This window comes from Coenobita brevimanus, chromosome 54 (genome assembly GCF_032717465.1).
Source record: "Coenobita brevimanus isolate Jiangsu-jjx chromosome 54, ASM3271746v2, whole genome shotgun sequence".
Classification (NCBI taxonomy): domain Eukaryota; kingdom Metazoa; phylum Arthropoda; class Malacostraca; order Decapoda; family Coenobitidae; genus Coenobita; species Coenobita brevimanus.
The window spans coordinates 9,144,132-9,161,890 of NC_137007.1; the positions used below are offsets into that span (position 1 = coordinate 9,144,132).

A 17,759-nucleotide genomic window follows, 5' to 3' on the forward strand; every position below is an offset into this window, starting at 1 on the left:
ATGGAAGTTTAGAGGGTCGAGTGCTTGAAAGGGTAGAGCAGAGAAGAAACGTCACTGGTTCTTTGAAAGCAGTTATAAGGAAGAGGGCAGTGAGCATGGAAGTAAAAAGGTCACTACATGAGAGTGTTGTGATACCAACCTTAACATATGGAAGTGAAGCCTGGACCTTGTTGGAAGGACACAAATCAAGAGTGAGAGCAGCGGAAATGAGTTATTTGAGAAGAGCATGTAGAGTTACATGGAGAAAAGGAAGGGAAGGAGCGTTGCAATGCATATGTGGGTATGACAGAAAGCGTTGAGAGAAACACACAGGTTTGTTTGGCCACGTGGAGAGGATAAATGGCGAGAGACTAACGAGGTGATTGTATGTGAGTGAGGTGGAGGGGGGGAGAGGGAGGGGGAGGCCAAGAATGAGATGGAGGAATGGAGGGGTGTAAGAGAGAGGGGTGTGTGAGCTGGGAATAGGGTAGTGAAATGGCACTGGACAGGGTGACAGGGAGGCAATTTGTTTGTGGCCACCCCTCACGGGATTGAGGTGTCTGGCAATAAGTAGACAGATAGATAGTAATCCTCTGGCAATCGGAGGCATATCATTGCAGCTTTACCAAAGCCTTAAAGTCTTAGGATTTTGCTATTTACTACTAAAGTATATACCATGCTAGCATCCAGAAGCCTGAAGTCTGGGGTATTATGCTGGTGAAGGCCATTGAGTATAACAGGTTTTTGAGGAATTTCTAATAGTTGCCCTTTAGACAGCCTTTTTCTTTGTTGAGAATATGATAGAAACTGGTGAATAATGGTAAGCTAAAAGGAAGAGTTAATGGTATTTTTTTCCTGCAAAATCCTCTGGCAATCGGAAGCATATCATTGCAGCTTTGCCACAATTAACAAACAAGCCATATATCCCGGTATACTGCCTGCAAAGTTTGGATACAATTTGCCCGCTTGATTTTGAGATATTTTGGAAACAGCCAGACACACACTCATACAGACGTAGGTGATTACATTATTGCCTGACTAGGCTGGCTGTAATTTGTTCACCACCAAATGATTTTATTCTGCCTAGGTAGGACATCCAACAGTGATAGGGTTAATGAAGGCTTTATCTAACCCCTCCAATTTGAAAAGTCTCAGCTGAATAAAATGGTCTGGATACAGCAAAAATATAGATATATATAATGAGACTGAAGGGGTTAAGGGAGGGGAGGGTAGTGGGATGCTTGATCCAGGAAGGTAGCTAGACCTTTGTGGTTCAATGAACTGGCCAGGTGGCTCACTGACACAGCAGCTAGAAACTCTGAAGATCAAGTGAGGTATGACTGGAGGATAAAATTAAATAAAATAAAAAATAAAAGCAGCAACCAAGTTTTGACTTATTTCTGTTTCACAGCCTTTCCAGTATCTACCTAATCATAAATATCAGTCTCTCATATCATCACTATCTTTAGCACTAAACACACCTATAGTTTTCACATATTCAGCAAGCATGTATTCTCACTGTTCCTAAGTCTATAATACCCGTTGTTATAGTTACTGCAGAACAGCATATATTAAAAATATACATATTTACTAAAAGACACAATACACTATATACATTTCTAATACAACAAAAATTATGAAATGATAAAATTTCAGTATTACAGTCAGTACATGTACAGTATAAAATATAACCATAAAATTCTAAAATTTCTTGTTACATCTCTAAATTCAGTGCTAGCTATTTAGTTTTATATTCCTCTATGAGATACAAGGTTACAAAGACCTGGCACACTGCAGCCCATACACAGGTGAGGACAAGCCATGCAGGATGCTGAAGGGGGGCTGAGAATGGGTTCTTGACACCCATACCAATATGCCGCAGTGTCATTTTGCGGGCATGGTACACGAGAGTAGCTGGCACCACATACTGCACAAAAAATAAAATCAAATTAGAGTCACAGCATGATTTTAAAAAGTTTAATTTTTGAAGAACATATTCTACTTACCCACTTTACAAAGAGGTAGGTATGAGAGAGAGAGAAAAAAAAAAGTATGTATAATATAGCAGAGATGGGACTAAGACCTTTCCTATGTTATACAGAGATAGGTACGATACAAAATGCAAAAAAGGAAAAAAAACAGGTAAAATATAGCTTAGGCCAAGCCTCAGTCATTAAGGTCAAGGCTGAGGCCTATTATGGACAGCCTCATGAGGCCTAAGCTTATATGGTAGGTGGTGGCAACCATCATCCACTCACTTGATGTAGTGCTGCCTACTTCTACCTTTGCCTTTATCCCTCTTCTTCTATTTTTTTTTTTTTGTCCCCTCTCTTCCTCTTTCTCCCAACTTTCCTGTCACTTTTTATTACTCTTTCCTTTTCAGGTGGCGTTACACTGAGTGACAAGCCTAACGGTTTCCTGTAAGCCAGAAAACCATTTACAACCCTGGGTGGTAACCATATAACCAACCCACACGTGTTCCTTATGTCAACGAGTGCGTTGGTGGAGAGTTAGCGCCCCTCTCTGTAAAACCACTAACTTAAAGACAAATGGCCACCCCTTATGGGATTTCATCTGGCTATGTATACAGTATATATATATATATTGCCAGACGCCATAATCCCGTATGGGGTGGCCATTTGACTCTGAGTTATTTGTTTTACAGGGAGGGGCATTAACCCTCCACCAACCCACTTGACACGTAGGGAGCATGTATGGTTTGGTTATATGGTTACCACCCAGCATTGTAAATGGTTTCTTGGCTTACAGGAAACCATTTTATATATATATATATATATACAGTATATATATATATATATACTTTTTTTTTTAATAACTACAGAGGAAGGAGAAAAAAAAAAAAAAAAAAAAATCCATACACCAGATTACTGGTGTCCTCTGGTCATAAAATATCTGTAACAGTTAGACTTGAACAGCTATGGTTGAAAGTTGGAGGGAAACAACTCTGGGGAAGCGAATTCAAGAGAGATGCAGTTCGGGGAATGAAAGAATTCTGATAGGCAGAAGTTCTGCAATATGGCTGAGTGACATTCCAGTCATGAGTGCTGCCAGATGCCCATGTAGCATGAGGGACGGCATGGAGAGGTGGCACCATAGACGCAACTTCATCTGAGCATCTGCCAAAAAAATATCTGTAAAATAATGCAACAGAGGGAACACTCCTTTTTACTTGCAGGGGAGGTGATTTATTTGTAATGGCAGGGTTGTTAATAATTCTAACAGCTTTGTTCTGAATTTTGTCTAGTTGTTTTAATGCAACCTCTCCACAACCATTCCACAAGGGTGAGCAATATTCAAGCTGAGAGCACACATGACTCTTATAAATTATAGCTAACTGCTCGTCAGCGAAGAAGTTATGGACTCTACTATAATCCAAGTTTCTTTGAGGCGGTTTTAGCAAGTGATCTAACATGATAGGTCCAGCTGAGGGGGTTGTTAAGTGAGACGCCAAGAATTTCAATACTTTTGGAGATGGGAATATTAGTAGCACTGAAGGTAATGTACGAATTTGGCAATACCTGTCTATTAGTAAATTGTATATATTTAGTTTTGCTAGCATTAAAAGAGACAAGGTTGTTTTGTCCCCATTCACTGATTGTACATAGGTCTTGATTTATGGAGATGGCTGTACTGAGCTGAGAGGTAGAGATATTAGACTTTGTAAAAAGGTGCCCGAGTGTGAATGAACTATGTAGTGTTGAGCCATCTGCGTATGTGTGGATGGGATTGTGGGTGACAGATAAGAGATCATTAATATGAACCAGGAACAGGGTTGGCACCAGAACTGACCCCTGTGGCACACCGGCATTAATTGAGTGGAAATTGGAATATACATCATCTACTTTTACTCTTATTTTCCTGTCACTAAGATATGAAGAAATCAAAGGAACAAAAGACATTAGTCAATAGCAAGGGAGTTTGGACAGCAGGGAACGATGCCATAATCTGTCAAATGCTTTAGAAATATCAAGGGCTACTGCATGAGTTTCTCCATGTAGATTAATTGATTGATGGATGGTATGAGTTAGGAGACTGAGTATGTCAATGGTGGATCTTTTGTGGCAGAAACCATATTGTCTATCACTAATTAAGTTGTTCGATTCAAGATGTTTAACAATGTGCTTATTAAATAAAGTTTCAAATACCTTACCAAAAGAAGATGTGACAGCTATTGGTCTGTAATCTGAGGGGTCAGAGGAACTTCCATTCTTCGGAATTGGGTGGATATTGGCTTCTTTCCATGAATTTGGGAATAAAGAAGTACGTATGCATAGTCTGAATAATTTAGCTAGGACAGAGGCAAGTTCAGGGGAACACTTTTTCAAAACAATTGGCAGAATTCCATCTGGGCCTGGAGCTTTGTTGGTAGGTAAATTGTTTAGGATGGATTTTATGTATCTTGTTTGTATTTTACGTGGGGCAATTTCGGGAAAGTCAAGTTCTAGTACTGGGACATTCTGGCTGGTATCGTCTATGGTAGAGTTTCTGGCAAATGTACTGGCAAAAATATCCACTTTCTCACGTGGGTCATTTGTAATGTTGCCATCTGGAGATTTTTGTGGGGGAATGGAAGATTACCTGTTAACGTTATTATTGAAAGAATTAAGAGTTGACCAGAATATTCTATTGTCATTAGGGATGTTAAGTAGTTTTGATGCTTGCTTTTGAAGAAAGTTTCATTTAGCTAGATTTAATACAGCTTTTGCATGATTTCTAGCAATTTTAAATTGAGAGAGTGATTCAGATGTTTTTGATTTTAAGTAAGAGTAATATGCTAATGACTTTTGGGCTGTTGCTCTGGCACAGTTGCTATCAAACCATTTTGGAGAGTTCTATCTTTTAGTGAACTGTTGACTTGGTTTGAATAAATCCATACCACCTAGTATTAAGTCGCATATGTGGGACTGGGTAGAACTGGGATCATTAGAGAAGAAAGACTGCCATGGAATGTCAGCAAGATAATTTCTAAATCTATCCCAGTTTGCCCTTTCAAAGTGCCATCGGGTCACCCTCATAGGTTCAGAACGGGGAGGTGTGGGGGGGTTAACTAATGAGGCTTTGATGAGATTGTGGTCAGAGGATCCAAATGGTGACAGTACCTCTATCCTGTATTGATCTGGATTATTTGTCATGAATAAATCCAAGAGATAGGCATTATGGTCAGGATTATCAGGAATTCTGGTTGGTTGCTTTACCAGCTGGGTGAGATTAAACAATTCTGCAAACAGCTCGCACTCTAGACCAGTGTCGTCAGTCCTGGCAAAATGCAATAACCATTCAACATTATGTATGTTAAACTTCACTGCATCCAGTTTTGATTACTCATTATATAAACTAAATTGTCAAATATTACCAAATATATTTGTGAAGTTTATCGCTCCCCCAATGCTTCTTCGGAACCCAGTGTAACTGATTCCATATCCACACAGTTGAGTAACCTTAACCTTGCCCTTAGCACTGAAATTATCATATTGGGTGATATTAAAATAGTGTCAACAGCATATTGGGATTTGTTATGGAAGTTTGTAAGGAGATGGTAACCAGGAAAACAAAATGGGAATATATCAGTATAGGGTGAGATTTGTGGTTCTGTGAGGAAAAGGGCCAAAGGGGATATGGACTGAAGGAAAAAATGAACTGAGTTTAAATGTAGTGTTGCCTAATGGTCTCTACACTGAGTGACAAGCAAAATGGTTTCCTGTACTCAGGAAACCATTCACTACACTGAGTGGCAACTATATAACCAGGGTTTTTGGCCGGGTTATGTGTCCTCCAGATTCCCCTATCTAAAATCACTAAACCATGACAGACGTTTTGGAGAGCCTCTGAGGGCCCAATACTTGCCCACGGCCCCAACCACATGGGCAGATTTTCACAGCCATGTGGAATGTGAGAGGTGTGAATGGAAGTAGTGAATATATTAAGAGTGCGAGATATGCCGTCACGGCATTGTGTGAAACAGATATGAAGAAGTGTGAAGTGGAAGAGTGGGAGGGTGTAAAATATGTAAGATCAGGCATGAATGGGCAAGGAAGATGCAAAGAAGTACAGGTAGTTGCTTTGTTGATGAATGAAGTGTGGCAAAGTGGAATTACCCATTCATTCATTCTTTCATCATCCAATCCTACATTGTCCCACGCAGAGTGTAGAAGCCCAGGGCAAGGCAAGTTGGTCTTGACATTTAAGATGAGAGTGACCAGCCTCACTCATCCCTGAGTGGCATTATGTAAGCAATAAACCCAAACCAACCCTTGGATATAAACCTTCACTGGCTCAATCAGAGTGGAGCACCGATATTACCCACTAAACCACCAGGCGCCAAAATCTGGTTATATGGTTACCACCCAATGTAGTAAATGGCTTCCTGGTGTACAGGAAACCATTTGGCTTGTCACTCAGTGTAGAGTCATCCACAGGCAGAAGGAATAGGAAAGAATGAAGGAAAGAAGGAGTGTAAAGTCACCCTCAAGCAGAAGGATGAGAAAAGAATGAAGAAAAAAAAGACAGAATAGGATGGAAGGAAAGAAGGCTGGAGGAGAGGAAAGGGCAGACACCTGAGAGCAGCAATACAAAGAGTGGATGGTGAGCACCCCCACCTACCATATTCCACAATAATAAAAAAAATAAATAAATTTAGCACTTGTATATATACACTAAACAAAAAGCAAATTAAAACGTTTTACAACTGAAGTTCATTATAGCGAGGTTGTTTTGGAACAAGGCATACAGCTGTCTCTACCCTCTTCTCTCAATAACACTCCCTCGTTTGCCTCGCAACATCAAAAATTAACAAAGCATTCTTAACTGTTCACAATTTACTAAAAGCAGTCATTCACCTCAAAACATATCAAATATAGTGAAAACATTTAAACATCCATTATTATGGATTATTATAAGTGTGTGGTAATCATAGGGGCATTTGTCTTCTTAGTATAATAGGAAAAGTGTATGGTAGGATACTGTTACGGAACAGAGAAAGATAATGTACACTTTAAGTGAGAATACGAAGAGTCACTACTGTCCCGTAAAGTTCCAGGTTCAAAACAAAAGAGTTAGGTAAAATTACAAGTTAAAGTTTAATGCTTAAATTAACAACAAAACATTCAGGACTCATAAGGATAATGTAATGGCAAATAAACAGGTTAAATATATGGTTAACTGCAATAGCCTCTATTAACACGAAATTAGCAAGAGTAAATTTATCTAAGTCAGCCCTGATAAAATGAGATACCAGATAATACTCAGTGAATGCCAGATAAATAATTACAGATACAAACTATTATCAAAAATGACTGACATAAAACCCAACATTAATTACAAAAACTTCACTAGGCCTACAAATTAAACTTATGCTATACAGTACAAGAAAAAATGCAATAACAGTAATACTCAAATAACACACAGCTGCTAGATGGTTGGAGATTTCTTGAGCACTCACAATAATAATAATATCTGTACAGGGGAGGACAGAGATGTGAACAAAATGAGGAGCAGATCTAAGTGGCAATGATGCAGAGACTGAGCTCATTATATAGGGGCCAGCAGAGCCTGATACAACTTGTAATGAGGACGCGCAAATGAAGCCATGGGGACAAAGAGATGACAATCCCGCAAAGTATAACAGAGATGTCGACTTACTCTACTATAACGGTAGAAGGGGGGGACTGAGGCAGAACACGCTCGTGATCAAACATGCAGCAACTGTGCGTTAAAATTACACAAAGGATGATGAAATCATAGGCTATGTAACACCTCCCCACAAAGAAAAAAGAAATTTACAAAGGAAATTTCTTATTACTCTAAAACAATCTGTACATGGCATTACAGAACATGCAAATGTCTTTCCTAATGTTACAATACATGAGATCTCCCTAGCACGTTCAGTCATAGGTACTTGCCAGTATCCCTTTAACAAATCAAACTTACTTATGTACCTAGCCTTTCCGATCTTGTCTATGCAATCTTCCACACGAGGGAGAGGGTAAGTGTCTGTTTTAGTTATCTGATTAACACGTCTGTAGTCGATGCAAAGCCGCTGTGACCCACCTGGCTTAGGGACCAGAGTGACAGGAGAACTCCACTCGCTCTGACAGGGCTCAATCATCTTGTGGTCCAACAGGTAGCCAAGCTCCTTCTGGATGAGAGGAACTTTCACTGGGTTCACACGGTAAGGAGGCAATTTAATTGGCTTTGCGTCTCCAACATCGACATCATGCATCAACACAGTGGTTCTTCCTGGAGTAGCACGGAACACTTGCGGGTACTCCTGCAGTAATGCCGAAAACTCCTGCCTTTCCTTAGGAGGTAGATGAGAAAGCTTAGTCTGGAGATCATTCATGATATCAGGATTCTTCCCCAAACTATCACTCAGGCTCATGCTGCATGGGAGAACTTCACTTGTAGACTCGGGTGGAACAGCTACAGTGCAGACTGGATTATTTTCGTCCCGCCTGTGATATAACTTTAGCATGTTGATGTGACATAGTTGCTTGCTTTTTCTACGATCTGGTGTGGCGATGACATAGTTGACATCACTGAGTTTCTTCTCCACGAAATAAGGACCACTAAACTTGGCTTGAAGAGGTTGCCCATGAACTGGTAGCAGAATCAAAACCTGATCTCCTGGCTGAAAGTGGCGTAACCTGGACTTCTTATCATACCAAGTCTTCATCTTCTCCTGAGCAGCTCCTAAATTCTCTCTCGCCAGCTGCAAAGCAGTGGACAGCCGTTCTTTGAACTTCATCACATACTCCAGCAGGTTGACGTCATCTTCCTCCGACAGCCAGCATTCCTTGAGTAGCTTAAGGGGTCCTCTTACTTCATGGCCAAACAGTAGTTCAAAGGGTGAGAAGCCCAGTGATTCATTTGGAGATTCTCTTGTGGCAAACACAACGAATGGAAGACCTTTATCCCAGTCTTTCTGATGTTCCAAACAGTATTTCTTGAGCATCGATTTGAGTGTTTGATGATATCTCTCCAACGCTCCTTGGGTCTGGGGATGGTAAGCTGAAGAGGTGATCTGGGTGATGCCCAACTCTTTCAGAGACTGCTTGAAAACATTTGACATGAAATTACTTCCTCAGTCTGACTGTACCTCCTTGGGCAGACCAAACTTTGTGAAGAACCCCAGCATTTCCTTAACCACGTTCTTTGCTGAGATATTTCTAAGTGGAATGGCTTCAGGATAACGAGTAGCCAAATCAATCAGGGTCAACACATAAGAAAATCCTGAAGAAGTCTTAGGAAGAGGGCCCACAATATCCACCAACACACGGGTGAATGGCGCCTCAAAGGAGGAATGGGAACTAGAGGTGCAACCTTTTCGGTCTGATTACACTTCCCCACAACTTGACAGGTGTGACAAGACTTACAATACCAGGAAACATCCCTGAAGATACCTGGCCAGTAGAAGTGTTTCAAAATGCGTGCCACAGTCTTCCTCACTCCAAGGTGTCCTGCCAAACTGGAATCATGAGCCACTCTAATGATATCCTGCCTACAAACACGAGGGATGACAACTTGATGTACAACCTCCCATTCACAGTCGGCTGATGCTGTTGGGGGTCTCCACTTCCTCATAAGTACTCCTGACTTTACATAATAACAAGTAGAAGCACCAGCTGACTCTTCCTCACTGCAAGCAGAGTTAGCTAGACCTTTCAACTCAGGGTCAGCAACCTGCAACTCAACCAACTCTTGACGAGACAAATTATCAACACTACGGGGTACTGCCTCATCTGGTGAGTGGTCCAAATTAGCAAGAAAAGTGTCAGCTAGGATAACATCATCATCATCCTCTAAATCACCAGTAACTTTAGACTTAGCCCTAGTGACAGCACATGCAGGGAACACATCAGGGACATCACAATCCTGGGACACAGCCGCTGGCTCGCTAGACAACTGAGGAGCTGGACACACTTGACTTCCACCAATATCATTTCCAAGTAAGAAAGTTACACCTGACATTGGGAGTGTCTCAACCAACCCAACCATAACAGAACCATTAACAAAACCAGACTCTAAATTCACTCTGCACAGAGGAACAGAGAAGTAATTATTCCCTACACCTTCTAAGATTACAGTTTCATCAGAGGAATTAACATTAGAGCCTAGAACACTGGTCAGCATAAGGGATTGGCAAGCACCTGTACCACGATATATTTGAACTGATTTCCTGTCATTACTGTCCAGAGGACTGACAAAACCATCAGACAGGAAATTAGCACATGAACTCTTGAGAGTGTCACCCACGTTACTGCTCAAAAGAGGAGCTCCATCATGAGAATTTAAGTTACCCCTCAAAGCAGGTTCAGTTAACTCAGTTAAAGCATTCTGGGAACTCTCAAGAGTGGACACTAGACCAATTGACTGAATATTTAAAGACTCCTTTTTGTTCACATCACGCTGTCTCCTGAAACATCTCTCTGTAGTATGACCAAGCTTACTACAATAAGTACATTTACTTTTCTGAAATCTAGAGGTGAAGCTGGTATTTACTTCCTGAGAAACATCATCCTTATTCTCTTTCCTGTTACCTGTACTCTGAGTAGAGGCAACGTACTTACTCTCAGCTTTCCCTTTTTCTCTAGAATATCTCTTGTGAGTGAGAACATACTCATCAGCTAAAACTGCAGCATCAGACAAATTATCTATTCTTTTCTCATCAAGATATAGGCTTACATCTTTACTAATACACCTTTTGAAGTCCTCCAGCAAAATCATCTGCTTAAATTTGTCAAAATCAGAATCCACATTCTTAGAATTTAACCACTGCTCTAACAAATCTTCTTTGATTTTTGCATACTCAACATGGGATTGCTTATCTTGCTTGTAAGTTGTCCTAAATTTTACTCTATAGGCTTCAGGAACAAGCTCATAGGCCTTAAGAATCAAGCTCTTAACTACATCATAATTATCAGATTGATCCTGAGGCAAAGATGCATAAGTTACTTGAGCTTTACCGGTGAGAACAGTTTGAAGGAGTACTGGCCAATACTCCTTAGGCCAATTAAAACCTGTAGCTACCCTCTCAAACAACTGAAAATACTTTGTTAAATCAGATTCATTAAAAGGAGGGACAAGTTTAACATTTTTAGCCACATCAAAATCATCAGAGCTAGATGATCCAGTTCCACCTTGTTTCATGCGATACTCATGGTCTGCCTGAATCCTGGCAAGTTCAACTTGTGCCTGAGCCTGTATCTGTGCCTCTTCAATACGAGCCTGAGATTCCGCCTGCTTAGCATTTGCCTGAAATTCAGCTTCTTTAGCACGAGCCTCCTGCAGAGCTAGCTGTAACTTAGCTAATTCAATCTGCGTTTGCTCATTTGGAGGAGTTACATTAAACAAGCTTTTATTAATCATGCCAACAATTTGATCTTTAGAATGATGAGAGTGAACTGCAATTCCCAATTGTTGAGCAACGAGCTTAAGTTCATTCTTTGTTCTGTTTTCTATATCACACACTGTTTGCACATTTGACAAAAAATCTTTGGCTTCATCAAGTGTAGAAATAGTAGCCATCATGAATATATCACAGTCACAAAATATCAAACAATATCCTTATGATAATATCCTGAATATCCTGATATGAGGTCGCCAAATTTATGTTACGGAACAGAGAAAGATAATGTACACTTTAAGTGAGAATACGAAGAGTCACTACTGTCCCGTAAAGTTCCAGGTTCAAAACAAAAGAGTTAGGTAAAATTACAAGTTAAAGTTTAATGCTTAAATTAACAACAAAACATTCAGGACTCATAAGGATAATGTAATGGCAAATAAACAGGTTAAATATATGGTTAACTGCAATAGCCTCTATTAACACGAAATTAGCAAGAGTAAATTTATCTAAGTCAGCCCTGATAAAATGAGATACCAGATAATACTCAGTGAATGCCAGATAAATAATTACAGATACAAACTATTATCAAAAATGACTGACATAAAACCCAACATTAATTACAAAAACTTCACTAGGCCTACAAATTAAACTTATGCTATACAGTACAAGAAAAAATGCAATAACAGTAATACTCAAATTACACACAGCTGCTAGATGGTTGGAGATTTCTTGAGCACTCACAATAATAATAATATCTGTACAGGGGAGGACAGAGATGTGAACAAAATGAGGAGCAGATCTAAGTGGCAATGATGCAGAGACTGAGCTCATTATATAGGGGCCAGCAGAGCCTGATACAACTTGTAATGAGGACGCGCAAATGAAGCCATGGGGACAAAGAGATGACAATCCCGCAAAGTATAACAGAGATGTCGACTTACTCTACTATAACGGTAGAAGGGGGGGACTGAGGCAGAACACGCTCGTGATCAAACATGCAGCAACTGTGCGTTAAAATTACACAAAGGATGATGAAATCATAGGCTATGTAACAATACTTATAGACAGAGTTAGAGAAAGAACAGAGAAATTAGTTGGAGAAGAACAGGGAGGCTTTAGGAAGGGAAGAGGTTGTGTAGATCAGATATTCATTCTTAGATCTTTAGTGGAAAAGTTTCTAGAGAAGGGAAAGAAGTTGTATGCGGCTTTCATGGATTTGGAGAAAGCATATGACAGGGTGGATAGACAAGGATTGTGGAAAGTGTTAAGAATATATGGAGTAGATGGGAAGTTGTTGAATGCTGTGAAGAGTATGTACGATGGTGCGAAGGCTGCAGTGCGTGTGGATAGTGAACTAAGTGAATTTTTCCCTTTGAAAGTTGGTTTGAAACAGGGATGTGTCATGTCTCCATGGTTGTTCAATCTTTACATGGATGGGGTAATAAAAGATGTACAAGGTAGGGTAGTGGATGTTGGAGTGGCCCAGGTGAGAGAGGATAGTGTTTGGAAACTCCCTGTACTGTTGTTTGCAGATGATACTGTGTTGTTGAGTGAAGACGAAGGGGAGCTTCAAGGCTTGGTGGATGAGTTTGAGAGAGTGTGTAAGAAATGGAATCTAAAGGTGAATGTAGGGAAGAGTAAAGTGATAGTCTTTGAGAGAGCTGAAGTTAGTGAATGTACAGCGAGGTTGGATGGTGAGGAATTGGAAAATGTGAGTACGTTTAAGTACTTGGGTAGTGTGATGAGTAAGGATGGAGGTTTGGAGGGTGAAGTGCTTGAAAGGGTACAGCAGGGAAGAAAGGTTGCTGGTTCCTTGAAAGCAGTGATAAGAAACAGGGAAGTGAGCATGGAAGTGAAAAAGTTACTACATGACAGTATTGTGATACCAACTCTAATGTACGGAAGTGAAGCTTGGACATTGTTGGAAGGACACAAGTCAAGAGTGAGAGCAGTGGAAATGAGTTATTTAAGAGGAGCCTGTGGAGTCATGTGGAGAGACAGGCTGACGAATGAGGATATAAAGGAGCGTTGTGGTGTGGATGTGGATGTGATAGGAAGTGTTATGAGGAACACACTGAGGTGGTTTGGCCATGTGGAGAGGATGGAGGGTGAAAGACTGACGAAGAGAGTGTATGTGAGTGAGGTGGAGGGGGGAAGAGGGAGGGGGAGGCCGAGGATGAGATGGAGGGATGGGGTGGAGAGGTATATGAGAGAGGGGGGTGTGAGTTGGGAGCAGGGCAGTGAAATGGCGGGGGACAGGGCGACTTGGAGGCGATTTGTTTGTGGCCACCCCAAACGGGACTGAGGCGTCTGGCAATAGATAGATAGATAGATAGATTATTATGCCTTAGTAACAATGCTGTCTCCCAGTTGCTATACCACTGTATACTGTAGTAAGTGACAGCTCTAAGAAAAGCGGAGGAGAAATGCTGCTCCATTATCAAATATCAGAACTATTCTGGACTGGAAATTCCAAGGTGAATATCGGATACAGAGCTTGATAAATAAAATTATCCAGTAGTTTGATAGGTACCAAGGCATTCATTCTACCACCCGACTCCCCTACACACAATATGTCTCATTAAATGTTATATCACAATCCTACACCACTCCCTCCATTTTCAACCAGTTTCAGCCAAAAGGTTAAGTATGCATAGGAAAGCCTTCTTCTTTCTTATCTTGTTTTATTCTAACAGTTAAGTCAAAGAAGCTGCCAAACATGAGGCAACCAGCCTACTGCAATTATTCTCTTATTACTGCTAATGCAAACTTTTCACTGAGCACATGTGATTAGTGAAACTTTTTAAACAAGGGGCATTTGATTCAGCCCACACTAACCCCTTCAGTGAACAATATTTCCTGAAATGAATAAAACAAACCATCTGGTGAGCAAGAATAAAGTACCTTATAAAATACATTACTGGGTTGAAGGGCTATGGTAAGTGGTTTCACTATGCCCCTACCTGGACTTCACCGACTCTGCCCTGATTAACTAGACCCACTCTACACTCACACTTGCACCCAAAGCAGCCACACCCACACACATTGGGTTGCACTCATTTTTGCCGATTATGATAGCTTTGCTTGGGCAGCAATGAGGCAGAGGGTGAAAAGGATCAATCACTCTGATCAGCAGTGAGGCAGAGGGTGAACGAGACCGATTGCTCTCATTGCTTTGTCAGCTGTGAATACAACAAAAATGGCAAACGCTGCTATGAATGCTCATCTGGCACTGCTAATTTCAAATATTGTATTATCAACACCGTAAATTTTATCCCCTTTTCATAAAATAATACTTTAAGTGGCTGAGCCCTGACAGGCTTAAACACTGCTAAAGTACATCAGTCACGGCTGGAAAACACAGTGTAGCTGTAATTTCATGCAGTACTGTTTAATGTTACAATTATTTTTCATGTTTTTTGCTACCAGTAATACCAGTATATGATTGTATCCATTTATAATACTCGTGTCTCGAATGAAACAAAATACCAGTAAGAGGAGCCAGCCTAAGGGTTATTGAATTTCCATACAGGTCAGACATTTGTTATGACTTAGCAGTCATGCTAGCCAACATCTCCAATAAGATTCCCTTACTAGTTACTGAGAGGATGGCAAGCGAAGTGATCATGACTGCATTTCAGTGTTAGCAGGGAGTTCACAGCGATCATGTTAGCCTGCTACAGCAAGGTGTATGCTAGATGCTAAACTGCTATACCCTCACGGGGCCCGAGAACCAGGGAGTGGCTTCGGTCGCCCAGGCAAGTACCAAGCCTCTCAGCACAACATGTACAACAACACCATTTTTTCTGCATCGAGAAATGACTCCCTGGTGGTCATTTCTCGACGACTTCTTCTAGCCTGGGACATTGAGAGCAATCCAGGACCCACCAACATATACATATGTCCAACATGCTCAAAACCTATCACGTCGAGCCGACAGACAAAGGGTTCAGTTCAATGCAATTCCTGCAAGAACTGGACCCACTACACCTGCACAACACTTGCATCCAGAAAACATCACAAAAACACCTGGACCTGCACCTTTCCCCCACCCACTAACCCCCCCACCAATCCTACTCCTACTTCCTTCACACCTCCACAATCAAACCCACCAATCCTTCCCACATCATCCAGTCTCCCAACTCCTCCCATTCCAACCTATCCCAATCCACCTCAACCCTACCTCCATCACAACCTCCTCCTACCCCTTCCCCTCCACCTACACCACCTCCCCCCTGTGCTGCAGCAGTCACCACACATCGCACACACAACATAAACATCCTTCAGTTAAACATGCTGTAGATGGCATAAACACCAAAAAACAAGAACTCACACAATTCATCAAATAACAGACCATACGCATAGCCATCTTACAAGAAACAAAACTACACAGAACACAGAAAACACTGACATTTCATATTCGACAAGACTGGGCCGACGGCTGTTGCGGTGGACTCATCACCCTGGTACACAAATCCAACAACTTTGCAGATACCAGAGCACACACAAAGTCACTTCTCCCCCCACATGACACCACAACAGAAATACAATCAATTAAAATAAGTACTGGTAACAAATCACACATAACAATTGCTAACACATACATTCCCCCCCAATCGTCCCACACAGTACCACACAATTACTCTCCACAGATACACCACATCACTAACATACCTAATATCATCCTGGGTGGTGATTTCAATGCCAAGTTGTCAGCCTGGCATGTCAACAACCCTGACACAGACAGAGGGCTCGTACTACAATCCCAGACAGACCATCTTTTCATACTGAACAATCTAGACCAACATACCCATATCCCACACCAAGCCCTCTTCCTCCCATCATCCCCAGACATCACCTTCTGCTCCCCAAACCTTGCCCCTACTACATCCTGGAGAGTGGTCAAAACCCTAGGTTCTGATCACCTCCCAATTATCATCAGTACCAAAACCAGAATCACCCCAGCTGGCCACAAACACACATACACTAATTATAAGACAGCCAACTGGGAGGCCTTTGTAACTGAACAGAACAACATTTTGAAATACTAAACAGTACACCCAACACAAACATCAACATTGCTGTGCACACTTTCAATACGATTATACAAAATGCAGACAAAAGACACATCCCTAAGGTGGTACCAATCTTAAGTGGCGGTTTGGGTGGGGCACGAACCTCTGTACAGTGTTGCCACGTGTTCCATACCCGCTATGTGAACGGCTCTGATATATGTAATAGGCATCACAATAAGATAAACACATAAGAATATAATGGTAAGGTGTGTATTATAATATATGAAAGAACAGTAAACTGATTATGCGTAAAATATTTATACGGCAATACAGAAACGTGGCATAATTATTTTACAGTGTTGCTTAAAAAAAAGTAGTCACTTTTATTGGCTGTTACCGTATTTCTGGGGTTGGTAATAATGTCACAATTATGATTATAAGATAATGTGCAGGAATATAAGCAAAAATATGCCAGTTTCTTAGTAAAAAAAAATACATACATTAAACCCTCGTAAGCGGCAACACTCACACACACCCAGTCCGACCTGGTAATCTGTGAGGGATAGAGGAATAGGCCTGTTTGGGGACACCTCTTAAAAAAAACGCACCAAGACTTTAACCTCCTGGGTGGTGTGGAAATAGTCAAATTTACAATATGTACATTATAACGTAAAAGGAAATAACCAAAATGTATCCTAAAATACCACAGACGAGAGAGAGAGAGGGGGGGGGGAAGACAGACCAGGGTCAGTGTTGAGTGCAGCTTAGTGAGAGATGAAGGAAGGGAGGGAAGGAAGGAGAGAGAGAGTGATTGAATGAAAACAAATCATGTTGCCACAATAGTGAGGTCATCTGGCGCCATATGTAAAACAATAATATTTTTAAACATAATTAGATATAATAAAAACAAAATAAAGAAATGAAAGCACAAGTTTATAAGTCACTCATAAAAGAAACAAAATTCCCAAGCGTGAAGCACATCTCCCCCAGGAGAGAGAGAGAGAGAGAGAGAGAGAGAGAGAGAGAGAGAGAGAGAGAGAGAGAGAGAGAGAGAGAGAGAGAGAGAGAAGGCAGGCAAGGGGCAGTGTTGAGTGCATTATCAAGCTGAGAGAAAGATGAAGGGAGGGGAGGAAGGAGGGCGAGAATGATTGAATGAAAAGGCGCCGTAACACCGAGGTCATCTGGCGTCATATTTAAAACAATAATATAATAAAAAACAAAATAAAGAAATGAAAGCACAAGTTTATAAGACATAAAAGAAACAAAATTCCCTAGGGTGATGCATATCCCCCCAGAAGAGAGAGAGAGAGAGAGAGAGAGAGAGAGAGAGAGTATGGAAAACGTGGCAACACTGTACAGAGGTTCGTGCCCCACCCAAACCGCCACTTTAGAATGGTACG

General features: G+C 41.1%; 1 protein-coding gene across 1 annotated transcript in view; it reads right to left on the minus strand.

Moving 5' to 3' along the window:
- Positions 1 to 1,717: 1,717 nt before the first annotated feature.
- The window catches only part of LOC145400999 (putative sodium-coupled neutral amino acid transporter 12), a 406,122-nt gene continuing 390,080 nt past the window's right edge, over positions 1,718 to 17,759 (minus strand). Inside the window, exon 12 of the mRNA XM_080273357.1 lies at positions 1,718 to 1,906. Within this exon, the coding sequence (XP_080129483.1) occupies positions 1,718 to 1,906 (189 nt within the window). The remainder of the gene's footprint in view (positions 1,907 to 17,759) is intronic.